General features: G+C 45.4%; 1 protein-coding gene across 2 annotated transcripts in view; it reads left to right on the plus strand.

Annotated features, from left to right (window-relative positions):
* The window catches only part of ESPL1 (extra spindle pole bodies like 1, separase), a 588475-nt gene that overhangs the window by 443931 nt on the left and 117597 nt on the right, over positions 1-26947 (plus strand). For both annotated transcript variants that reach the window (XM_078687592.1, XM_078687600.1), the window contains one exon: positions 9989-10147. In XM_078687592.1, coding sequence (XP_078543718.1) covers positions 9989-10147 — 159 coding nt within the window. The remainder of the gene's footprint in view (positions 1-9988; positions 10148-26947) is intronic.

The raw sequence follows: 26947 nt of genomic DNA on the forward strand, positions 1-26947 counted from the left end.
CCACTTTTAATTGAAGCCATGATAGGTTTAGTCAACAGCTTGGAACAACAGCTGAGGAGGGTTCGCTGGCCACAACATACTCACAAGTGGCTCCTTTTATTCTTATGTTAGGTAAGCCTGAGTAACAAATCTTGAGCATGTCCAAAACTAAACAAATAGAAAGCTCGCACAATTACTTTTGACACGTTAATGCACTTAGTCGTACCTTAATGCGATAACATAAGGGGTTTAAATCTCATTCAGACACACCAAACATTGTATTGTATTGTACTGTATTGGTATTTAACTACAGCTTTTCAGTCCACATTTGAGGCCTAGGCGCTTTGAAACAACAAAAGAGGAGACATTATTTCATGAAAGTGCATTTGACTTTCTGAGACTCTGGAATAAATAAACCATTGACAAATACGTAACTTCAGCTCATCCCCACATATCATCCTTCATTGCAGCTCGCATGTAAATATTACGCTAATCTAACCACACATAGATCAAGCAACGTTTACATAGCTGTACACTGTTTTAAACATTTGCAATAGCTCATAAAAACTGCGTGCCGAACAGTTCTGTAATCGCAAGATATCCCTCTGACAAACTGCGGCCGCAATACCAACATTTGTTCGTAACAAAATGTCAACCTATTTTGTATTCAGAAGTCTACATTTTTTCACATTTGCCAGCTGTTTAAAAATCGCTAGTCATTAATTTGTGGATGCTAAGCAGTGATTATGCTGTTCAGTATTTAGTGAGGCACAGTTCAGAAACACTGTTTGTGCAGCGTGTGGCCTCATTTTAATTAGGCGCAGTGCCCAAATAAGAGAAGAAAAAATCGAGCACGCTTCTTTTGAGAAATGTCGCCTTCACATCATAATGGCGGAGATATTTAGATACCCGTTATTAGAGCCTTGATATGTGTCGCTGGGTGTGTTTGTTTGTGTGTGTGCGAGTGCCTTCCTCACGGTATACTTAAATCAGAGAGGGGCCCACCCCTCGTGTGCCTTCAACTCACCGCCGCAGCCCAGGAGTTTGTAGAGTCCCCGCCGGGCCGCCGCGCTGCCTGCGACGACCCGGAAGCGGTTGGGCAGCCGGCCAATCGCAGCGCGGTCCCAACCGGAAGTCCCGCCCCCATCGCGGCGCGAGAGGGAAGCCACTGTCCGAGGAGCCCCGAGGGCTCCTGATCGAGTCCCGGTCCCGAGATGGGGGACCGGGTGAAGAGCGGCCGGGCGCATGGGGAAGGCAGGGCTCTCATGTGGTGAGAGAGCCCCGCAAAGCGCTACCGCCGCCCGAGAGCCAGAACCGCCGCCGAGCACCGCCAGAACAGGTGAGTGTGTTGAGGGAGAGGAGAGGTGTGTGTCTGAGTGTCTGTGTGCGCGTGTGTCTGTTTAAGGGGGGGGTGCGTGTGTGTATGCAGTGTGTGTATGGCTGTGTATGTGCGCATGCGTGAGTGAGGCTTTATGAGGCACGGCGACGTGCGCGCTCCCGAGGTTCAATCTCGGCAAGGGAAAGCGCGTGGAACTCTGCTGTCCACATTCCCCGAAAAGTAACTACATAAGTTGTCTCGCCAGACAGCAAAGCTTCGCTTTGCTTACGTCTAGGCGAGACCTAAAAAGGAAAAATTTAAAATGTTTGTTAGCTTAGGTCTTATTTGTCCTGGACAAAGGAAACTCGATGGTAGCGTTGGAATTGAAGGACACTTCTGTTAATATTCCCTTCTTGCCTGCACACCAACACCCTCTGCGGTTTAGCGGTTTACTGCAGGCCACAAGCACTTTCAGTTCAAGATGCTTCCTTTTGGCCTTACCAGCTCCCCTCTGGTGTTCAGCATGGTGTGGAAGGTAGACAGGGGAGCCAGTCTTCCACTCCCTCAAAAACTAGTTGCAAAAGGCGGGCTCTCTGTAGGCTGTAGTCTCCCACCTCCAGTCTATGGCAACCCTTCTGCACTTGCTGGAGTTCACTACCAACATGCTGCAGTCCCTCTTGACTACCTCTCAGACTCTCCCTTTCATCAGAGCTCTTCTAGACACAGTGCAGCTTTGTGATTATCCTCTTGAACTGTGAGTACAGGATATTCAGGCTATGATTCAGATATTTCAGCCTCTGTTCTGGGTTTCGGTGAGACTGACTCTGAGGCTGCTGGACCTCTTGTTCTCCTGCATCAACGTGAGGGTATCAGGCGGAATCCGGACTCCACATCAGTCTGTTGGAGCTCCGGGCAATCCATCTGGCACTAAAAGCCAGTGGAGTGACAACCCTTTGTGAAGAGGCCCTCCACCTCTGGATATGGCTGGAACAGCAGGGTATATTCCTAGTTGTTCAACATCTAGTGAGCTCTCTGAACGCCAGAGTGTACAAACTCAGACCATGCCCAGCAGATCACGAATAGCATCTCCATCCGGAGGTGGTGTAAGGTATCTTTCAGCTGTGGGAAGAGCCTGAATGTCTGTCAGAATGTCGCTAAATCACTTCAAGAGGGCTGTAACCCATCCCCTTCTGATTTAGAGATTTAAAATAGCTGAAAAATAGGGCTCATTTAAAGGGGGAACAAGAAAAGTCCTCTTTTGTATCGGAGGCCTCACCTATATATAGAAGAAAGTAATTTTTTCCAACCCTACAGAAAGTGTATGGCAAGGAGAGTTTAAGTAGCCAGCTACGACCAAGTTAGTGGCACAATGAGTGGCGAAGTACAAGACTCTACTTACAAGAGGTATAGCATAGAATCACTTGATAGTTATGGGAGCAACAGTATACAAAAAATAGTTTTAGTTCTACATGAAATTTTGAGGACTTTTTAACAACCTACTTTTGTCGGTCATTAGTGCGCCTCACCATTATAGAGGTGTTTACTGCATTTGCACTGAGAGAGATATAATTATTGTTGTCCTGAAGGTGGTCCTACATTGTTCATACCACCAAAGTGCGTTGATTCCCCCCCCCCCCCCACACTTTTTTTGTCTTGCCAAATTTGAGGAGCAATGACGTATAAGTGAAATATTGTCTAAAACAAACTACAACTAAAACCCAATTGGCATCTCTGGCCACCTGTCATCCCCTAGTAAATGGTACCCTAGGTACCCAGGGCATGGTGACAAGAGAAGACCCCTAAGGGCTGCAGCAGTTATTGTGCCACCCTTAGGGGCTCTGTACCCTGACACCCACACACTGCCTTTGCAGGTTGAGTGTCTAAGTACAGAACTAAACAGAGATTTGACATTGGCACACATCCCTGTGTGCCATGCCCACAAGCTCACTGCCCTGGCATCCATCAGTCACCCCTCTAGCTGGGTGCCCTATGCCAGTGGTGTGGGCACAGGTGCATGAGCCCTGCGCCTCCACAGTACCCAGGGCCATTCCTGGGTACTGTAAGTGCAGTGCTGCCATTAAGAGTATATGGTGCTGGTAGGATGTCATTATGAACTCCTCAGCACCATGAGGGCTTCACTGAAGACTGAAAAATTTGATATCAAACTTCTCAGCACATTAAACCCGCACTGATGCCAGTGTGGGATTTAATGTAAAATGCACGACAGAGGGCATCTTAGAGATGCCCCCTGAAACCTAACCAACTCCCAGTGCCCAGACTGTGTGGCTACCGAGGCGGTCACCACCAGACATGTTTCTGGACCCCTGGGGCGCGAGCCTGCCGCTCTCGGGGGCCTGAAACAATGCACATCCTGGGACGCAGTGCCAAGCCTCCTCCCACAGGATGGGCAGGGGAAGCTTCAAAGGCATACCGCCATTGTGAGCTTCTCCAGGTCCCTTGCTGTACTCAGTAACTGGCTCCCACCAGTTCTAACCGCCACTCTGGCGGGAAACCCTACATCAGGAAAGGGGGTGTGCCAGCCTGTGCCAACTCGACCCCTCAGGTGGGAGAAGCGAGGTGAAGCACGACCCTAGGCTCCGGCCATCTTGAAGATGGGGAGCCTGACCCCATCACAGCTAGGCTCCGGCCCCCCTCCCACAGGAGAGGAGCAGGCTAGGGGGTGTACCCACCCCAGGACAGGGACTTGCCCTACCTGTAACGCCCCTAAATTTAGTATTTAGTGGCACCCTGAACCTTCCTTCCTCCAATCCCGATTGCAACAACAAGAAGACAAAGAAACAAGACATGCTGCGCAGCTGCTAACAAAAGGACGACGCCCACTGACTTGGCCCAGGACCCTACAGGCATGTTCCTTGAACCTGCTCCTGTGAAACTCCGGCATCTCCTGCGGACAGCAACCTCGACAACCACGGAGGACCTGCCTGCCTTGAACCTTCCAGAAGACTTGGACTCCCACGAGCAGTGGTTCTGCTCCAACAGCAATACCCCTGGTGCCAGCCAGGAACTGAGAATCCAGCCCACTCTGCACCCGCCAAGCCCGGCCTGTGCCTGAGTGACCCAAGGCCACGAGGACGTCCCCTCGGCGACTGACCCAGAGTCCAGTGCCCAAAGACCCTCGACGACCCAGACATTGCCTGCAGCCTCAGAACCAGGGACCCCTCCAACCGCGACCAGCTGAGGGTAAGATTTCCCAACGCCAAAAGACACACCTGCACCCAGCGCCCCACGGCCCCCTGTGCCCTCCTTTGGGGTACCTACCTCTTCTCCAAGATCCCAACTTACCTCTCAAAGTGGTGGCTGCACCTGAAGAATCTGTCCCCGATCCTGCAGCCTTTGTTCACTTTTTAACTTTCCCATTGGATAACATTGAGCGCCCAATGGCTCAACAGCACCCCGCACCCAGCTGCCAGAGTGCCGCTGGAAGTGCAACTACTACTCTACTCCCCCACTTGCACTGAGTAAGTGACCAGGAGCTCAGCTCCCACAGCCGCGTGGCCTGCTTGCTTGCAGCCACCAACCAAAGGCCCCCTACCCTCCATTGGATTGCATTGGGCCTACTCTCTCTGCACCCGGCTGCCCCTGTACCGCTGAGGGTGTAACAACTGTACTTTTCCGACCCTGAGAGACCCCTGAGTCTATGCCCAGAACCCTAACTCTGCCAGCCGAGTACTTACCTAAAAGCCGATAATTCACTTTCCTTCCATAGGTTAACATTGACTGTTTTCACTTGCAATTTCTTCTAAGTGTGGAGTTTTTAAACTTTTAAATATTTATCTAAAATCAGCTGAATAACGAATTCCCAAATACTCACCTGTGATCAGGAGTTAAGCCAGTACTGTACCTTTTAGCCCAGTACTGAATCGCAAAAGTAATCCTAACTGTACTTACCAGTAACTTGAATTTTCTTCCGTAGGAATCCATTGACTGTTTTTCTCTGAAATTTTAGTGTCGATTTTTGCAAACTAGAAATATTCCTTAAAAATCGTACCAACTACGAAAACGTAATTACTTACCTGTCTTAGGTAGAGATCCCAGTGCTGAACTTAGGAGTCCAGTATTGGGTTACAAAAGTAACGAGAACTTACTTTATCTGTGACGTGAATTTCCTCCCATAGGATCACATTGGTGGGTTTTCACTGAAAAGTTTTTAAGTGTCAACTTTGAAAATACATTTATGTTCTTTAAAAATCACCACTGTAACAAACGCTTTTTACTTAACTGTTTACAGCTTATGTCCCAGGGCTGAATCCAGGATCCAGTCCTGTGGTTTGAAAAGTAATCCTTAAAGTAATCAACTGCATTTATGTAGAAAAACCCATTGAGCTCAAAGCTCATATGAAAGGGAAGGAAGCAACCAGTGCAGAAATATCAACAAGCTCATACAAACACTAGGGTTCTACATCAATTACGAAAAGTCATCACAGTACCCGGACATGGTGTTCCTAGGGGGCGATCTTGAACTTGGACCACGAAGGCGAGACCAGTGGACAAGAGTCCAAGCAATAAGAGTATTCTTGCCTCTACCACAAGGGGCAACATTGGGCAATAGGGATAGTGGGGAAAGTTATGGGCATCTCTGCATTTTCTTAGTGACACAGGCAAGACTACATATGAGTCCAATCAATGGATGAGCCCAGCAATAACAGTCCCAGTCAGCCGAGAGTTGGAGCGAACCTTGTTACAAATAAGGTTCAGAGAGAAATGCAATGGTGAAACCTTTAAACTCGGACAGTGGGGTAACCATTCAAACCACCAGCTCTGTCAGTAACCATCGCAACAAATGCATCCCATATAAGATGGCGAGCTCACATGTTAAATATCGGAGGCCTCTGCAACTCCGAGGAAGCAGTACAGCACAAATTTGCTCAAACTAAAGACCATATTCCTATCACTGAAGGCCTTCAAGAAACATCTGAAAGTAAGGACAGTTCTAATTCAAACCGATAACACAACCTCATCGTACTACCCGAACAAACCAGGGGAAACAAATCTCGCCCACTATCCACTTTGGCCAAGAGATTTGGAGAGGACTGATAAACAGAACTTTGGTAGTAGCAATAAACCTACCGCGAAAATAAAATACAGAAGCGGACAGGCTAGGCAGGAAAAGAAGCTCCACGCACAAATGGGAGCTAAAACAAGTGCTAATGGAGATCTTCCAAATATGGGTAACACCACAAAGTAACCTGTTCATAATGCACAAAAATGCCAAAGCTTCATATCCAGGTTATACCACCCTGAGTTTCTGGGAAATGCCCTGTCGATAAAATGGTTGGATTTGCATAGGCCTTTCCACCAATTCCAATGATAATCAAATAGGGGGTCCAGAAATGCAAGCAGGAGAAACCTAATCCTGGTAGCCCCACAATGGACTGGACAGCCATGGCTCTCAGACCTCACGGAGATATTCAAAGAACACTTCCTCTCGCTCCCAGCACACAGAGACCTGTTAACAATACAGTTGGGGCAGGTATGGCACCCAGAACCAAACACACTCAGTCTAGCAGCATGATTCCGGAGGACATAGTTTGGCCACCTCACTTTACCAAGGAGAGCAATGGGGATTCTGCAGGGAGCAAGGCAACCAACAAGGAAATGCTACAGCAACAAGTGGAAGATTTTTAACAATGGTGCGTCATGCCAGGGAACCACAAAAACAGTACACAGGATGCCAGTCATTAGGTATGACACACCTACTGGGCAAGAATCTCTCCCATGCCTCTAGCAAGGTTCACCTAGCAGCCCTTCTAGCATACTTGGGATAATTTTCTCCACCACACTAGTGCTTAAACGTTTCCTGGAAGGAACAAAGAAGGTGGCACCTCCAAGGAGGCGCACATGCCTACATGGAACCTGAATGTAGTACAGGTGCACCTAATCACATCACCCTGCAAGCCAATGTAGAATTCACAACTCAAATTCCTAACTTTCAGGACTTCATCCTTATTGCTATCACCTAACTAAGGTAAGCGTCAGTGAAATATAAGCGCTCACCAATCTGGAACTGTATCTGTTGATAAAGTAGTATTTTTCTGTAATCTTTAGTTTCGATTTTCAACAAGTATACAGCAAGTAACATTCTACATTGGAGTTGGGTTTGTTAGACAAATAGTCTTCATGTGCATAACGCCAGTGAAAAATTAAAAAAGCATTGACGATATACAGGTTATTGATAGTTTTTGCGGTCTACCACTGCAGAACACTTGTTTAATACTATGACCTTGGCCCTTCAGAGCCTACAGTATGTGTATTACTATAAGGCATAATTTCCCAGTGAACAGTGGCATTCCATGTAGCAATCTAATAACATGTGATGGGCGAATGCGTATTGTATGTTAGATTCTTTAGCCCAAAACAAAACCACACTCTGAAAGATCCATGAGGCTTGTGCTTTTCCCTGTCCCACCTCCTGACGCACACTCTGCTTGTTCGTCTGTGATATGCCTGGATAAGTAGGGTTGGTAAATCCCATCACTATGCCATTTCCTGATCGTGGGCAGTGGGCCATGTGCCCATCTCATCGCCATTCTACGCTTTGCAAGCAACAAGGCCTATTGCCACTAGTCGAACCTCTCAACCCATTTCTTTATCATAACCTAACCGTGCCAGTAAGGGCTCACTCTTCAGTTTTTCTGATGTAACCGCCTTCAGTTCTTAAAACACTGCCCGCCAGAAATTCTGAATCCCAGGGCACTGAACCAATCTTTATTATTAAGCAGCAGTAGTGCCCTTGTTGGTCTGTGATATTGATCCCTAGATCCCTTTGCCATTCCAGTCTCGCCTCCGTAAGTATAGGCCTATGCGCTCCTTGAGTGTATGCCTAGAGTCTTGCAACTATATGAAGGGGGTGCCTGTTTGCATTACGTAAGACAGCACCAACAACTCTGAGAGCTCTAAGATCTCATCACCCAGCAGCGCCCTCAGTGCGTGCCAGGACAGGATAGAACGGAGGTTCATGCCAAACGTGGCATCGAAGTTCTAATTTTACCAAACAGTCGACTTAACGGCCTTTTTTTCAACTGCCTAAAGCACAGGCAGAGAGAGTGTTGCACACACTAGACGTCCGAAGAGCAATTATGTACTAGTTGGAAAGAACAAAACTCATCAGGAAGGACAACAGTTTTTTGTTCTGTGCATATGCAAGTAAGTGATCCATGGTCACCAAAGGAACTATCAGAATATGGATAGCACAAGCAATACAATATAATCACGAGAGGGGAAGCAATGCTTGCAGAAAAACGCAGGCACACTCCACAAAAAAGAACCGACCAACTCTTGCCTGTTAGGCAGAATAGCACTAGAAGACATTTGCGCTTGTACCACACGATCATCAGCAGATACCTTCACAAAACATTACTACGTGGACAGCCATATCAACAAGGGGGCAGAAGTGGGGCCAAGTGATGGAACATTTATTTGTAAACACTCACTCTAAAGGTCCCAGCCTACCCACATGAAGGAATACCGCTTTATAAACCATGCACAACATATGAATCCAGATAAGCTTCCTGCTAAAAAACTAAACGGTTACTTGCCCCAGTAGGAGTAGTTGTGCAGCTTGAAGAATTTTCTAGTCTCACATGCGACCTGCCCACCTCCACCAGTACAGGTGTATCTACAAGCGCAACTCGAACGCTGAAGAGCATAACTGAGACCAACACATCCTGTTGCAATAATAAAATATGAAGATGGCAACTGCGTCTAAAGATTTCCTGGGCATACATGTGACATCACTCAAAGATGGGGTTTAAAGACAGATGCTCAACGCCCATGGAAAAAAAAACTGCAAGGAGAATATTCTGGACCCAACCACTAGATGATGGAATAATGCCCAGCATGTGAATCCAGAAAATTCTTCATGCTGCAAAACTACTACTACTGGTAAATAACCATTTTGTAAGGAACTAGTTTTTTAATTGGAATGCTGCTACTTGTCTTACCTCAGAATTCATACACGTCCTAGCTCTGTGGGGGATAATAGAAGAGAATATTTTATAGTTTCTTTTAGATTTGTACTTTCCACATTGGGGAAAACCTATGTTTTTGTTTCAGCTGACATTAACCATTCCTTTGGAACTTAAGGTTTGAAATGATATGTTTTAGATTGTGCTAAATAACTCAACTTTACTGATGTGCACGACACTTGAAGTGAAGACTCTGAGCTGGAACTGCCAAGCATTTACCAAATTTCATGCCTATTTGTCAGACAGTGCAATTAATCTATTTTCTGTTGAACTTTCACCTTCATAAATGAAGTTCTGCTTTTGATAAAAAAAACTCCTAGCAAAAGATGCCAGGGTCTCTGTATGACACTAAATGTGTGATCTGAAGCATAAGTGGATCCTCTTATAAAATGAACAAACTTTTTTTTCCACTGGAAAAGTCCTGACCTTGAGCCAAAAAGCAAACCCTTGATTTGAGTATTGCAAAGATGTACAGATATGCAAGTTTGGCTCAAGGGGGGGAATAGAGTGACATTCCAGCTTTTATCAAAGAGCTAAGTTATAATTTGTTTCTGGGCACTACACAACCACTTTTCTCATCTTTCCGTTTACTGGTTTTAGCTTGCTATCTAAATAGCCTTCTAATATCCTCTTGAAGTTGCCTTCTTTCAATATTCTTAGTTGAGGCAGCAGTTTGTGAGCATTTGTTTTTTCTTGTTCCAAATAGCTCCTGATAGAGTCCTTGGATCACCATGTTCTTGGATGTTGGAAGGGACTCCTGTTGCCCTCTTGTTCAGAATCCATTGTCGCTGAGGAAGCCTGCTGTTTGTCTAAGACACTTGAACCATGCGGCTTGGTGAAAAATGATGCAGTAGGACTGCTGAAGGCAAGTTTTAGAGACCAGTTTACTGAACAAACTGAATATAACACTAGGCAGCTATTGTCAAAGCTTAAAACACAAGGCTAACTCCTGATGTTTTGACATCCCAACGTTTTTGTTTTACAAGGTTCTAGAAGTGTGTAAATGTCTGGCATGCCTCCATGTTTTCGTTCTGAAGACTCATTAATTGCTGCTCTGACACTACTGCTGAGCTCAATGTAAGTGCTGTGGATGCTGTTCCATTCAGAAGCACCCCCTTCTGTGGACTCTGTTTTATTCAGAAGCACTCTTTTGGAGCCATCTACTATTAAAATATGTCTCCACTACACATTGGCGCCTACTCTTGTAATGTGCTAGTCTTTCTTCCAAGAAGTTATGCACATAGTCATTGATTTTTAGGCAAAAAGGCATCCTGAAGATAATGACTTGACATTAAGAGAGAACATGTGTTTTTTACTGTGGACTTCAACTAGGTGAACAATTGTAACTTGATTGCTTTTTATCTTTGTTTCCTTAATGCTATTGTGCACAAGCAGCTAGTTAAAATGTTACCTGAACTGCAACTAAATGTTCATGTTTAGAAACTAACTGTTCTCCTGTAAACCATTTATCTGAAGAATGTTATGCCTGTCACTTATCAAAAATAACACGTATTTTCAGAGAATTGTTTTGCAAAGATGAAGTTGACTGGGAATTTGTAATGGAAAAGAATGACTCGGACATGGAAAATATGGATATGAAGTTTGAGGATACTCCATCAGAATTTAAAGTTGAAGAGAGATGTTCATGCTCTATTGCATGGGCTCTCGCAAACATATAGGGGCCAAAATGTATGGTTGGTGGTGTGACCGAGGGCCTCACTGATGCCTGCAGGGTGGCGGCTGGGGTTCTGGGTAAATCAGGGATTGTGTAAGGAGGTCTAAAAAAAATGTTAAATGGACAAGCATTTATTTGCAGGTTAACTAGTGTTGTGGTTCAGGACACCACTGTAGTTCATAACCTCATGTAACCTGCAAATAAAGGCTTGCCTGTTTGTTACAAAAAATCAGAGTATTGGTGTTCACCACTTAAAAAGCAGCGTGTACTGCTGTTCCCCAGTGGGGCGCATGTATAGGTCAAGAGGACCGCAGGCGTCCCCCGGGCCGTACTTGGAGTATCACTTCTCTATTGGGACACAGGAGTTAATACCCCTCCCCCCACTTCCCCTCCAAGCTGAAGGAACGTAGGTCCAAGCCTGTTCAGGACACATCTTGATTAGGAGGAAAGGCACATGAAAAATCCCTACATGTCCTGCATCCCCAATCAAGGGGAATGAGGTGAAATCCCATCTGCCGCATTCAAATAGGCAATAGTATGAAACAGCCACTAGGCATCAATTTGCCTTCTGAGAAGGATAGTCACAATATAGTCAATATAGTCAATAGTATGGAACAGCCACTAGGCATCAATTTGCCTTCTGAGAAGGATAGTCACAATGGATAATGGGAGGCCTGTGACTCGTCTAAACAGGAAAACTCAAAGATATTGTGTTGGAAAATATTGTCCACAAAGATTAATGATGAAGACCCCAAGGCTGGTGACCTCGAGTATTTTTTTTTTTTAATCCAGTGATTTAGGGTATTTCTACAGCACCTACTTTGATAGTTACCCAAGACAAGCTCTCAAGAGTGTCTTGGACTTGGTTCTGATGGAAGAAAGTTTGCGACATTGAAATTAAACTTAAAAGTATAATCTTTCGAGGAGCATTGACAGATGATACAGTCTCTAAGACCTTTGAGGATTAAGAGACAAAAAGAGTGGTGAAAAAAATAAAACAGGGAAAATTTCACTTCATGCAGAGTAAAAGCAGGGTGATATAGACACTCAGAATTTAGAGTATCAATGTTTGCTAGCTCCAAGGGAGAGGAAGAAAATATTCTTATCTAAGAAGAGCATAAGGATTGTTAAAAGTATTTTGAGGTACACGCCTAAAAAGGAGATAAAATCTTACCCATGCACAATGTATAATGTAGAGACATGCAAACTTATTTTGTGTACAAATAGAAGTTAAAGAGGGGGAATCATGATAACTTAGATCTCTATGTTCTCTGTCTAGGACAAATAAGAACTTACTCCAGTATTTGGAACTTTGAGATAGATTTAAATTCTTGAATCATTCCCTGTCATGATGGGAGTCGCCGGTACTTAAAATAGTAGTAATAGACTTAGTAGAAGTAGAAAACTTCAGCTGATTCAGAACCAGGCTGCCCGCCTGGTGTTTCACCAACCCAAACACCAGCATGTTTCCCCCCTCCTGAGGAGCCTCCACTGGCTCCCGGTGGCTAAACGGTGTTTCTTCAAACTCGGCTGCACCCTTTTCAAGTCCCTTCACAAACTCGCTCCTGAGTTCATCTCCTCTAAACTCAAGCGCTATCTCCCATCTCGTAATCTTCGATCCTCTGCCGATAATCTTCTTTGCATTCCCCTGATCCGCCGCAAAAAACACGGCGGCCTTCGCTTCTCTTTTTTAGGCCCCACTTTCTGGAACTCCCTCCCTTCTTCCTTTCGCCATTGTCCCACCTACGAACTGTTTCGTAAAACCCTGAAAACTCACCTCTTTAAGTTGGCTCTTGAGTAATGTCTCCCGCCCCGGCTCGCCAGGTCTGTTATGAGCGCCAAGAAACCGTCTCGGTGTACGTGCGCGGTATAAATTGTTTAACATAACATAGAAGTAGTAGTTCAATATCGTCGACGTTTCCTCCAACAAGTAAGGAGAAGGGCACATCGTCAACTAAGCACTAGTCATCGGTGACGAAGTCAATGTTGGCACTGTTGTCATCGAGTAAAGAACCCTCAACGAAGTCCTTGTCACCAACGAGGCAGTCATTGTCGTCGAGCATACCACAATTGATATCGTTGAAGAAGCCGTTGACGAAGGAGCCATCACCAGTGTCTGAGATCTACTGTCGACGAAACCACAACTGTCAACGAAGTCACAACCATCGACTAAGTCCTCTTCGACGACTGAGACGAAAACGTTGGAAGTAAAGACCTAGTCAACGACATTTGTCTATGAAGAAAATTTCACTGAAAAAAGAGGAAGTGGAAATTACACTAGAGCACACCTCGCCCAGTAGAATTACACCTCTATTACCAACTCATCTACTGGAAGGAGAAGATGAAGATTCTGAAGAAGATAGTGGCCCTTTTGGGGATGCTTTTAACCATCGGAAGTCCACGTTAAGTGTCAGCCATATGATGATGAGGCAGATGCTCAGCAGTACTATGATCAAGCCTGTGTCATGCAGCCTGCAAAGGACATCTACAGTCTCATGAGAAAATGGTTACGATGCCCTCTGCATTGTTATCAAATTTGCAGTTCATGCTACAAGATTACTGGCAACGCTTTCCACTGTCATCACCAGCTAATAGAGCTCCTCCCTCTTAGGTGACATCAACTGTACGACTAAGTACTCCTGCTGTATTATCAGTCCTGAGTACTCCACAAGCTGTTCCTCTCCAGGAACCGGCTTCTTTAAATGAGTAGGGGGATTGCATGATACGTCCTCGGAATCGGACCATTACAGAATGTCATCATCTGCCTTACCAACACCCCCTCCGTTCGATTCCCCACCAGAGGATAATGGGGGATTTCACAACTTGTTGGCGCATCTGAGATGAAGGTATTAGAATAATGAAAAGCCCAGCCTCTGTGCCAGCGGTACTGCCACGTCTTGATAAAAAGTATCAAACCACAGATGACGCCCCAGCGTGCCTCACAGGTCACCCAAAACCAGACTCTGTGGTAATGCCCAACGACGCTCAAAACTCCTGCAGCACCTTTATCTGCACCCACGGACGGAGAAGGCAGAAGTCTGGATTCCATTGGCAAAAGGTTCACAGCGATGTCTGCACTAACAGTTAAATTATCGACCAACTGCCGGAAGATGTGAAGGAAGAAGCAAAAAAGGTTCTGCATGAAAGAGAGGGCATCCAAAGAGATGATAGTTAGTTATGGATAACAATGTGTCAGGATTTAGGCAACTGGCTGGAGCCGCTGTTTTGCGCAGACTGCGATGGCTCAAAGCCACCTCTTTCCATACAGAAGGTCAACATAAGATACTGGACTGTTCATATAATGAGGAAGCTCTTTTCGGCAGTCATGTAGAGGAAGACTCTGACATGCTTTGGAAATTAAGAGACGGACTAAACAATCATTTAGCGGGACTGAAGATTTCTAACTGCGAAAGGAGACCTACGGGGTCCTTTGTCTGTCCGTCAACATACATCTGATTAGGATCGTCATAAAACTTGGATTTGGGATTTCAAACTTTACATACAATTTTGTGGGATGGAATTATCACCACAATAGAAATCTGGACAAGTGATATTTGAGCCTTGAAAAAGTTGTGGTACTATTTTCCCTGTGTGGCGACGAAACAAGTGTTGGCTGGCTAAGAACATTTTGAAAAAAAGAGGAAAATATAAAAAAGGGAAGGATTTGACTACTGTGTTTCTGAATTGCGTGCACTATTACATATTACTTCGTTAACTTGAAGACTTGTGCCGAGGATTGTATTTACATGTAGAGGAGGCCCTCAAAGCCATCAAGGTACACACAGATACTGCCAAGTCATTGGGGACTCTGCAATTCAGGAAGGTTCTTTTTCTAGGATCTAGGGGGAAGGACAGCCATCCCACAGAGGGGGGTATCGGCAATACCCCAACCCAGCATATTCTTTGACAGCTCAATCATACCGACCTCAGTACCAACAGAGGCAGCCACCTCAGTCATCCTACATCAGAATACATAGGGGAAAACGCAACGAGCTGGCAAGGATAGTAGCCGTCGACAATGATATACTACAGGCTCCGGCTCCATTCCTTCCTTCCTCACATATGTCTAACTCATCCCACCTGATTAGGAGGCAATATCTCCCACTACCTCCACCAATGGCGGTCCATTACTACAGACTAGTGGGTCCTTCGCCTAGTACAATTTGCGCACACACTAGAATTTACCCAAAACCCACCTACAACCCCTCCTCAAGCCTCTGCCCACAGGCATCTCAAAGCACCCCCGCAGGAGGTCAGAAACATGCTTCAAAACGGAGCAATATAAGAGGTCCCATTGTTCCGCTGGAGCCCAGGTTTCTAGAACATTTCTTCTTCGTCAAAAAAGTTAAGGCAGTGGAGACAGATTTTGGATCTCCGAAATCTATATCTATACTTGAGGAAGCAATCGTTCCGAATTATAACATTGCAGCAGGATGTGAGTAGCACAATATCTTCTATACTTGTAGATCCACTCCCGGTAAGCAAAATTGTTGTATTTTTTGGGATGAAGGAGCACGGCGAAGCTATGATAAATAACATTAAAAAATCGATTTTATTTGATACTTTTGGCCCACAGAGAAATTTGAAAATTGGGTTAAATCTATTCCGCCAACAAAAATAGAATGGTTAATGGCTATAAAGTACACCAATCAGTTAGACCGATCATCTAAAAGAAAGCTTCTGGCTTCCTTATGAGAATTGGATGAAACATTGCAGTTTAAACATAGTCCAATGATTAGGCCTCTATACTGTACTGCTGGAATACTCCTTTGGTGACTTCGTAGCTTTTTCAGCTGAAAGGAAGTTTCCTATGGTTGGAGGTTAACAAGCATGGTATAAAGTGATCCATCCTCGATCTCGTACATATATATCCCTGGCTGGCGCTAATCAAAAAGGGAGGCCCTGGAGTAAATTATATCATCGATTGGTAATGGAGGCTAATGAGCAACAGAAAAAAAAGACAATGCAGGAGGTGCTGAAGCTCCTAAATCGGCGCAATTTCATTACAACTTTAGACCACCAAGATAACCTACTTCCACATTCCTATTTATCCTAAACACAGAAAATACCTGAGATTTGTGGTAGCCGGAGGCCACTACCGATTCAGAGTACTTACCTTTGGTCTGAAGTTGGCTCCCAGGATTTTTTCTAAGTGCCTGGCTCCTGTGACAGCGTTCCTCAGACAACAGCAACATCCAGTCTTCCCATATCTGGACGACTGGCTGATCAAGGCTCCGACTGAGACAGCAGCAAAAAACTCCACAAAAGCGTGCACTATTCACGAGATTGGGTCTTACTATCAATCTACAAAAATCCAATCAAATTCAGTCTTAAAAGATTGTCTTCCTAGGAGCTCAATTAGACAGTCTCCTTAAAGACGAGTCCTGCTGAAGAACGCAAACAGCAACTTCTCAATCTGGCAAATTTCCATCAGAAGAAAGTCTCTTTCGGTCCGACTTTACAAATCCCTTTTGGGAATGTTATGAATTGGGCGCATCTTGAGAAGACTAAGGAACCAGTGGTATTCAAGAGAGCTGAACAAGAAGTGGGTACAAACAGTAGGCTCTGACGACATTAAGGTAACTCTACGACTGGTGAAATCCCCAGGGTGGTGGATAGATAAGAACCATCTGTCAGTGGGATTATTCTTGCAGCAAGTGGCCGCACCACTAGTGGTTATGATGGATGCGTCCTTAGAGGGATGAGGAGTTTTACCTCCAATAGCTCCAAGTAAGTGGCAAGTGGAATCCGACTCAAACTTATTTCCACATAAACGTGTTGGAACTGAAAGCGGCGCATCTAGCCTTACAGGCATTTCTTCCCAGAATACAAAAATCATCTGTGCTAGTCCGGACGGACAATACCACTACGATGCACTATATAAACAAGCAAGGCGGCAGGAAATCTCGCCTTCACTTCAGAGAGGCTCAGGTCTTATGGGAGTGGGCCATAGGTCATGGAATCTGCTTACGAGCAGAGCATGTCCTGGGACGCCAGAACAAGATTGTGAACGCTCTAAGGAGGTTGACATTGTGTCACGAATGGGAGATTCACTACCAAATGCTGCAGGACAGATTCCTGATCTGGGGCACGCCGGACTTGGACTTGTTCGTAACTCACCAGAACTGCAAATGCCGGTACTATGCAAGTTGGCATCCCCAACGGGTCATGGGGGAATGCCTTTTCGATTGCATGGTCCGGCATCTTTGCCTACACCTTTCCTCCCATTCCTCTTCTCCCGAAAGTTCTGAGAAAGATAGCAGAAACCATGCTGTTTCCTCTGGTAAGGCCTCCACCTCTGCAGTTGAAAACTGTCCTCTTGCAATTAATGAAACCCCATTTCACACCAATTAACACAGCAGATATAAAGTTCCTGTCTTGGAAGTTGGCTTTGCTCCTTGCCTTGACATCTGCCAAAAGGGTCAGTGAGATTCAAGCCTTTGTAATAGAGGAACCTTTTTTGCAATTCAAAATGATCTAAGTTCTGCTCCGCACAAATCAGAAGTTTATTCCCAAGGTTCCCTCTGATTTCCACCTAAACGAACTGGTCGTACTAAAAACTTCTTCCTCAATCCAATGAGATCGGCAGAGAGGGCTCTGCATTCATTGTATGTCAGGCTTTGCTTAAAATGTTATCTACATAGCACACAACCTTTCCACAAGACCTCTCCATTATTTGTTGCACACAATGGGCCAAGAAAAGGTTTCCTACTCTCCAAACAGAGTATATCTAGATGGATTGCAAGTGCCATAAAATTGTCATCACAAATAAGGAAGACCTCTATCTGCAAGAGTCCGAGCCCATTTCACGAGAGCGGTGTTGACGTCTGCAGCTTTATTTGCAGGAGTTTGCCTCCAGAGATTTGCCGGACTGCAACATGGAAGAGTAGACACCTATTTACCTGGCACTACTGCCAGGATTCAGCAGTACTAAATGGCACAGCAGTGGGTCAAGCAGTACTTCGTCATATCTTTTACTATGTTGCAGTTTACAGGATTTTGTATTAATGGTTTCTGTTATTGTTATCTCATATTATTTGAGGACTGCTTACAGGTCTTACAAATGCATATTCTGGTTTAGCTTTAAAGACTATGGTAAATGTGCTACCAACTGCTTGCTATTCCGATTCAAGCTTGTGAATCTATGAAAGTTCCAATACTGGTGTAAGAAAAAAGTTACTTACCTGTAACTATAGTTCTCCAGTATTGGAAGCTTTCATAGATCCACATGCGACACACACTCCTCCCCGGGGCAATCTCACCTTGTTTCTATGAGTATAATTGTGTTGGCACTTGTGCTCGAAAATCTGAGGTGCTGACCTCTCTGGAGGGTTCTAGAGGGTGACTGATTCTGATTGCTCGAGGCAAAACATTTGTTCTTTTCTTTAATAATGACCGTGATAGGTATAGACTAGAAAGGCCTCTCAGTTTATTAACCTATCAGTACGCTATTACTTCTACTAAGTCTTTTACTACTATTTTAAGTACCGGAGACTCCCATCATGACGGGGAATGATTCAAGCATGTGAATCTATGAAGGCTTTCCAATACTGGAGAACTATAGTTACTGGTAAGTAACTTGTTTCTTATTTTTGATTTAAGTAGCCTTTCGTGTTAGACGCATTCTTATGCCTAGAAAGAATCTGTATTTAACTGTTTCTAGTGGTCCTACAGCAAGTGAGGGATGTTGAACTTACCTACTACATCTGTAGCTCCCAGAATCAAAGTGCCAACCATCAGCACAAGATCCGCAGTACATTAAGGCTCATGTGGATCGAGATTCCCCAGCTGTCACCACACCTAGGTGAAGAACATGCAATCCAATTACTCATGGTTCTCCTCCAGATAAAGATAGTGTTTGCAGGTAAAAGACCGCTTAAAATGCTTTGCTTAACAAATATTCTCACCAACATGGGGAGGTAATTGATGACACATGACTTCAGCTATAACAGTACCAAAAGAAAATCGAGCCTTCAATAGAGGAACGAACGATAATAGTGAATAACAGTCTAAAGTCTTCGTATTTCCGATTTTGGTAATGAAGTTAGTCGAACATAGTTGATACTTCCTTAACAGGAGAATGCTTATTTGATCCAACAGTTGATCTGGTACTGGTGCCAAAGGAAGAACAGCAGCGAAGTAGTCCAGATAGGCTACCCTACAGCACCATAAAAACATCGAAAGCCATCAAAAATGAGGCTCCCCATCCTTTCAAAGTCTATTACAAGGGAAACCAAACACTTAAGACAGAGTAAAAACCAGAGCCGCTCTAACGGAAGATCTGCCTCTTCCACTAAATGCTGCTTGTGCACATCATGTGATCTGCAGTTGCATGTACTGAAGTCTTGGCTTCTAGTGTATGAATTGAAACCTAACAAGTTTTCCTTTGAAGGTTTTGAGATGCCTTGTGGTACCTCCCCTAAACCTCCAATGCACCAGGGCACAGACCACACCTCAGATACAGATCTGTTTTATTCCCCCAGATGTGATTAGTTCTGTTGCAACAAAGATTTTAATGCCTGACAACTGAAAAAATGCTGATTGACCGCATCAGAGTATAAAGAACATGTACTGTGCAGACATCAGTCAAATTATTGGCCCAGGCTTAGACTGTGTGAGAATACTTTTATTGGGGGGGGGGGGGGGTATAGAGAATATTCTGTTTAAGTTGTACCTGTATTTTAAATGCACGTTCCGTAGGCAGACTGACACGGAGTCTCTACTCTCTGCATAGAGAGGATTCACAGTGAAACACCGGTTAAGCATGTAATGCCATTTGGTCCAAGAATAATATTTGGTACAGACAGGGGATGGGGTACTAGTCCGATGCAGCACTAGGACGGAGTCCCCATTTGGACCAGTAGCCAAGGACACCAAAAGGGCAGGCCAGATCATCTGATTCACTAGAGAAACAAAGGGGGCACAATGGAATTTGTTTCCCCAGAAGGCTGAGTTGTTTGTTTCAATGGGGGCTCTGAAGAATTAGCTTTTTTGGAGTTTGAGTCCAAGTTGTGTCTCAGGAGTTGAGACACATCTGGTCTCAACATTCCCCACTTAGTGAAGAGAAAACACCTCACACGGTGTAGCTTTACTCTGAGATTCAACCTCAGGAGTCGCCCACTCCATGGATAGGAAAGGGCCAAAAAGGCCATGCCATGTCTGAAGAACCACAACTAATATTTCAGACAAAGGGACCATTCAGTAAACGTTTTGACAAAAATCCTTCCCAACTGAATTAAGAATTCATATTTTGACGCCTGAAAATTTCTTCTAAAGTTATATGCTGTCTTTTAAGAATTAGAAAAAACTGGCATGAAGAAAACTTGACCGGGCAAAAGACACCAATTCAAGAGGCGCACATATGAGAAAAAAGTTTACTTTTGTTAGACAATTTGTGTACAACACAACAATATAATGCCCAATAGTATCACGATGTATGGTTGGGGTTAAATGTTCTAACATGCAGCACTGATCTGACCTAAAATGTTTAAGAAAGTGATTTCCTAATAAGTTATGTGGGTGCTGATCCAATGTTACCTCAGAAAAGTAATTTTAAAATGGTTTACTATTGACCATGTTTTACGCACCTTTGAAAGATGCGAAAGTTGTTTACAGAATGCCAAGGATAGGAAGCACGTCAACCTTTTGATCTCTTGCCAATTAATGTACAAGATATCTTCAGGATAATGCTAAGATGAAACAAACTTCACGTTTGTAGTGTGGGTTGTTTCATCACATTACAAACTGTACTATGTGGCATAAATCTTTAATACTTTCATATATTAAGTATTCCTGGCTCAGTAGTGAATAATTTGTGTCAACTTCATTTGCTGAATGATCCCCTTGTTTGCAGTCTTGTTTATTTACCCATATCCAAGCTCACTTATGGGTATTGTTGTGCCCTTAAGTTCATTTTGGTCTGAAGAACCAGCTGAAAAACTGGCTCTGCAATATATTCTGCCGACTGTTTTAGAGACCACTCAAGCCGAAAAGCATCCTTGACATCAGAGGAAGCCTAACATTCTGGAAAGGAATCTTCAAACTGAGAAGATCTGTGCTGGTGGTTCAAAAATGTGCTTTGAGGCTCAGTTACTTTGGCTCCTAGCTCACACACTCAACAGAAAGGGGTTGGAATGCCAATTGTAAGACAAAGAACCACATACAATAATTCAGATGAGAGCCATTCCAGTTCACGAAAAAAGATACTGCATCCTCCATACCACCATGTCACTGTTGTCCATACACTGATTCTGATTATGCTTTCTGTCATCAATCATCTAAATACCATCTTTTAGAGGAAACTGCAACGGGGAGGATGCAAGGAAAGGCTCCAGGATAGACCATTTATAGGCGGCAACCTTGGAGAGCTGTGTCTATTCCAGGCATCTCCACCTGATAGAACCTCTGCTGATCATATTGTTATCCAAGGGGCAGCAGCACACCACAAGGTTAACTTCCACGAAGAGAATGGAGAGGGTGACTTGCTTATGGAGACATTGTCAACAACTAAAAAGACCACCCAGGTGTTATCTATATAAAAGGCTGTTTAAGTTCTCCACATATAATTTTAAATAAAAAATGAGCGAGCCTGGAGAAGTAACTTCTCTGGAGTAGAAGTTTCAACCTGCGGCACAAGAACTAATCTATATTGTGAGGCATGTGCTGCCTGAATGGCTGGTTGAACACATTGTTAGAAACCTGCAAATATGCAGGGAACAGGCTATAATTGGCTCTGACAAAGAAAGCAAAAAGGTTTCTGCAGGAAAACAAGTTGCAGTTGAAATTGCTGTGCAATGGAGTTTTGGTAATTCCAAGGGCTTGCTTGAAAGGCATGACTATAATCAATGGTAAAAAATAATCCAGATAATCCCAAAGTTTAATTGAAACCTATTTGTGGGTACTATCCACCATCACTAAGTTTGTACTTTCATCCATCCTTCCAAATTGCCCACCATAGCCCCTCAAAATCAACCAGGATCATCTCTGATTGATAGAAGAGCAAGTACAACTACAGAGGGTCTATTGATGCCATCTCATCAACTGAAACGAAGAGTGTACTCTCTGTACTTAAGTCCCCAAAAGGGCAAGACCTTGTTAGTAGAGTCCAGTATTCCACACATGCTGCAGTGATAAAACTAGAAAATATACAACTAGGCTGAACTCTTCGACCCACTCCTCCAGCTGCAAGTGACCTACAGATACTTTTCTCACTTGTTGAGGAGCACACATGAACAATCTGGAAGTTTCTGGAACTAGTCCTCTCAGGAGCAAACTCTACAGATTGACTTATTTTAAGTAACAGCCCTCCAAAAAGTAATACTACAGATAGAGGAAAACATTTACATAAAAGCCATAGGCTTAAAAGCTGCATATATTCTATACCACTGCATCCAGTGCAGGAAAATAGTTTTAGTTTGTAATCCAGGATTGTCAATTAATCAAAGTAAGATTTATTTGGTTCTTTTTTATAGAAACCATAAAAGCTAAATACAGCAACAAAGACTGTAGTTAAAATATGCGCCACACAAGCAATAAAACCTGAGGCATAAAATACATAGATTTAAATACAAAGGTATAATGTATGCCTTCCTTGGAACCTCGTAAAACTTACAAAACATAACAAACAGGGTGTCCGGGGGAGACTGATTGTCACAACCACAGGAGTCCAATGGGTGACCCAAATTCCTCTGCCGGAGGTATGCCCACATTTTTTTTTTAAAGATCAAGCCTAAATCTGGTCATCGGGAATCGCTCATACGTGCTTTTTACAATTAAAAGATGAGGCTCAATAAAAGGAGTGGACTTCAACAGAAGTTGGGCACACTCAGTATTTCGAAAGTGCACCCTCTTCTCTAGAGGCAGACCTGAGCCAACAAAAGAATTATTTAGCCCATTTGCTGTCAAACCTCACAATTCACTCCGGTGAGCTATACAGCTCACTCCAACCTAGACTCTGAGAAAAATCCTTAATATACTTGAGCAAGGGATTTGTAGAAACCTAGCCAGAGACGTAATCTTTTAAAATGTTTTTTAATTTAGCCGCTGGCCTAGGCAAAATATCGAACCATAAAGAGAAAGTGCGGAATGCTGTGATGTTATATACCACGCACCCAGTTCTCTGTGTACTGAAAATGTTGGTGCTCTATGCGGAACACACAAGAGACTTAAAAAAATTTCCACAGTCTATAATTCGGCTGGATCAACAAATGCCCAGACTTCACTTGCATAGACTACATTGAAAATGCTTGATAGACCTGTAATAGGGCCTGAATTGGTCTCCTGTCTAGTCTTTAGGAAAACATAACACCACCACATTTTCCCTTGTAAATTCCTCCTTCCTACTCACCAGAGGATGCCAGCACAGTGAGGAGTCAAATAACAGGCCCAAGTAAGAGTAAACTCTTGTCCTTGGGAGAACACTGACCCCCAGGGTACACTTGCATGTCTTGGTCTTACACGGGCCAACCACTTAGGATGTTTGAACATTATCTGATAAATACAAGTCATCCATAAAGTTAGCAAAATAATTCTACGAGGACTGGAGCCCCCTTGCAGTTTTGGCAATGATAACCGAGTCATCCTTGTGTAAGAGCACCTGTAAACATCAGGCTCCCACACGCAAACAATCTGCTTTAGTGTCCGTCAGGGCCTGCTCCAAACTGTTCATACAAAAATTAAAAAGAAATGGGGCCAAAAATCAGTCCTGACGGACCACTCTATCTGAAAGAAACAGATTAGTGTTAGATTCCTTACCTTAGAATATCCCCGGGCGTAGACTGGATCCGGAAAGTTTTGCGTAGCAGTACCCCTGTGCGTCAGTAGGCGTAGTCTGCGGCTCCGCGTCCGTCGTTGGCGCCGGAATGATGTCGTCGGAGTACTTGGACGCCGCCCTCGCACGCTGACGTCAGTTCTTCTCATTTCCGCGCCAGCAAGTGCAGATCCCGAAAAAGCAGTACTTCTTAGTCACTTTTTTACTAAACTTTTTTGATCTCTTTTGATCATTTTTCGAGTGTTAACGACTCTCAGTGCCGATAGGGATGCCCGGGTTCAAGCCTTGTGCCGATTGTAGCTGACTGATGTCGGTTACTAATCCCCACCGTCAGTGCCTCTATTTCCTTGGGGCCAACCACGACGACAAGTCGTGCCCCGACTGCTGGGCCTTGGCGTCGAAAGCTAGGCGGGAGCGGTCCCGTAAGGGCCTCGAGCTCCGGCAGTCGGCCCCGTGCCGCTCACGGTCCCAGTCCAGGAGGGGGTAGAGGGACCGGTCGCGGGGCCACAGTCGTCAAAGCTCGGCGAGTCATCACCATTCGTCTGGCTCCATGTCCTCAGGTAAGTGGCACAAGAAGTCCGAGACGAAATCACTCTTCCGACTCCCCCGACGCTCGCGCGATGCGGTCGGGGGTTCGGGCGACACCGCCAGCTCCATACCCCATGGTCCCTGGGCTGAACGCGCCGCCGGAGATCGATGCCTTCCTCCTGGCCATGAGGTCGCTCTCTCCGTCGTGACCCGCAGTGGCGCCTTCGGGCCCCGTGGCCCCGTCTGGGAGCCAAAGCGGGCCGGGGGCTTCGGTCCCGGCGCCGTCGGGTGCCTCTGCCCCGGTGACTTTGGCCCCGGCGCCGCTGGTCGACCTTATGACCCCGACGGCGCCGACCCCCAGGGTGTCGCCCCGGACGACGTCGTCCCCGGTCCCTCCCTCGGTCCGGATCCGGCGTCACTAGATGCCGCATTCGGCGCCGGCAGAAGAGCAATTCTTCTATGATCCGGCCCCATCCTTTGAACTTGACTTTCAGGAGATGGAGGCTGAGGGAGACTGGGAGGTGTCTGAGGACCCTCTGGCATGGGAGTGCCAGTCGTATCAGGACTGGACAGATCAGCTAGGGGTTGCCAGTGGTCTGGACACTTCGCCGGACACTGGCTTTGTCTCCCCTCCTACCGTGGCTACGGAGGAAGGGGTTGCTTACAGTGTGATGCTGACGAGGGCAAGCCAAGGCCTTGGCTCTTGAGCTCCCCGTCGGGACAGTGAGATCTAACATCCTCACTGAGGTCCTTAAACCGCAGGTCAGTCGATCCCCCGATTCGTCTGCCTCTTCAGGAGGACCTTCCGTTGCACTAGCAGGGGACGGTCCTCCACCCGAACCTGTCCAGACTTCACCTCTTAGCGTGGAGATTGAGCGGCGGCAGTTGAGGCCATTTGACTTGCCTCCTGAAGTCTGTGATGTCATTCTGGCAGCCAGGCGTCCCTCCACAAAAACGGTATACGCCTGCGGGTGGAACAAATTTGTGGCATGGTGCACAGCAAAGGCTGTGGATCCACTCTCTGCCCCACTTTCAGAGGTTCTCCTCTTTCTCTTGCCCAGCAGGGCTCTGCTCTGGGCACTATCAAAAGCTACCTCTCGGCCATTTCAGCCTTCTTAAGGCTTCCTAATCAGCCTTCTCTTTTCAAGTCCCCTGTTGTAAATAGATTCTTGAAGGGCATCACTCGCATGTTTCCTCCTGTTCCTGTCGTGATGCCTCAGTGGGACGTGAATCTTGTTCTGACTTATCTGATGTGCTCTCCCTTTGAGCCACTTCACAATTGTCCTCTCCGTCTACTTACTCTTAAGACTGCTTTCCTGGTTGCCATTACCTCTGCCAGGAGGCTGAGTGAGCTCCAGGCTCTTATCTTCTAAGCCTACTTTCCTTTCTGTCCATCCGGACAATGTTGTCTTGAGAACACGTCCCTCTTTCCTGCCAAAGTTGTCACAGCCTTCCACATCGGGCAGTCCATCACCTTGCCCACCTTCTTTCCGCCTCCGCATCCCTCGGAAGAGGAAGAGAGGCTCCACCGTCTGGACCCAAAACGTGCGATCTCATTCTATCTGGACCGCACACGCCAGTTCCGGGTGGATGACCAGCTCTTTGTTGGTTACGTGGGCGCTAAGAAAGGACGGGCGGTGCACAAACTAACCATTTCTCGATGGGTCGTTTTGTGCATACAGGCTTGTTATTCACTGGCCAAAAAGGAGCCTCCTGTGGGGCTGCGTGCCCTTTCCACTCTGTCCACGGCGGCTACTACTACCCTAGGTCGGGGAGTCCCCTTGCAGGACATCTGTCAGGCAGCTATGTGGGCCTCGCTGCACACGTTTGCTAGACACTACTGCCTGGACAGCCAAGTCCGGAGAGATGGCTTTTTCGGCAGTTCGGTTCTCCAGGACTTTCTGGTGTGATCATTGGTTCTCAGACCCACCACCGGGGTTGGTAATGCTGGGGTATCTATTCTAAGGTAAGGAATCCAACACTAACCTGTTTCTTTCAGATGCACATGTTACTTACCTTCGGTAATGATATATCTGTGAGAAACAGTAGTTAGTATTAGATTCCTTACCGCCCCACCCATCCTCCCCGTTCTGCGAACCGATATCTAGGGTTAAGGTTCTTCCCTTTGAGGGCCCTAGTTTCATGGCACCAGTGTCGGTTTTTATCATGGCTCTGCGTTTCTGGCGCGGAAAAGCTGTGTATAAGAACTGACGTCGGCGCGCGAGGGCGGCGTCTAAGTACTCCGACGTCATTCCGGCGCCGACGACGGACGCGGAGCTGCAGATTACGCCTACTGACGCGCAGGGGTACTGCTACGCAAAACTTTCCGGATCCAGTCTGACGCCTGGGGATATTCTAAGGTAAGGAATCTAACACGAACTACTGTTTCTTACAGATGTATCGTAACTGAAGGTAAGTAACTTATGCTTTAATTTGAAAACTGCAAGAATATTTCCAATCTTTAGAGTAGCGAACTGAGGCTGTGGTATTCATATGCAGATAACATAAACTGCCATCATTTCCGTTGATTAACTCAATCAAACGCAGTGAGAGATTCATGAACATTGACCTCCCAGAACAAAAACCATACTGCACTTCTGAGAGAGTATCATTTTCCTCTGCCCACTCCATCAGGAGCATTTGCCCAACTACCTTCACAATGGAGTCGAGACGAGAGATGGGCCTATAGCATG

Source organism: Lissotriton helveticus, chromosome 1_1 (assembly GCF_964261635.1).
Source record: "Lissotriton helveticus chromosome 1_1, aLisHel1.1, whole genome shotgun sequence".
Classification (NCBI taxonomy): Eukaryota; Metazoa; Chordata; class Amphibia; order Caudata; family Salamandridae; genus Lissotriton; species Lissotriton helveticus.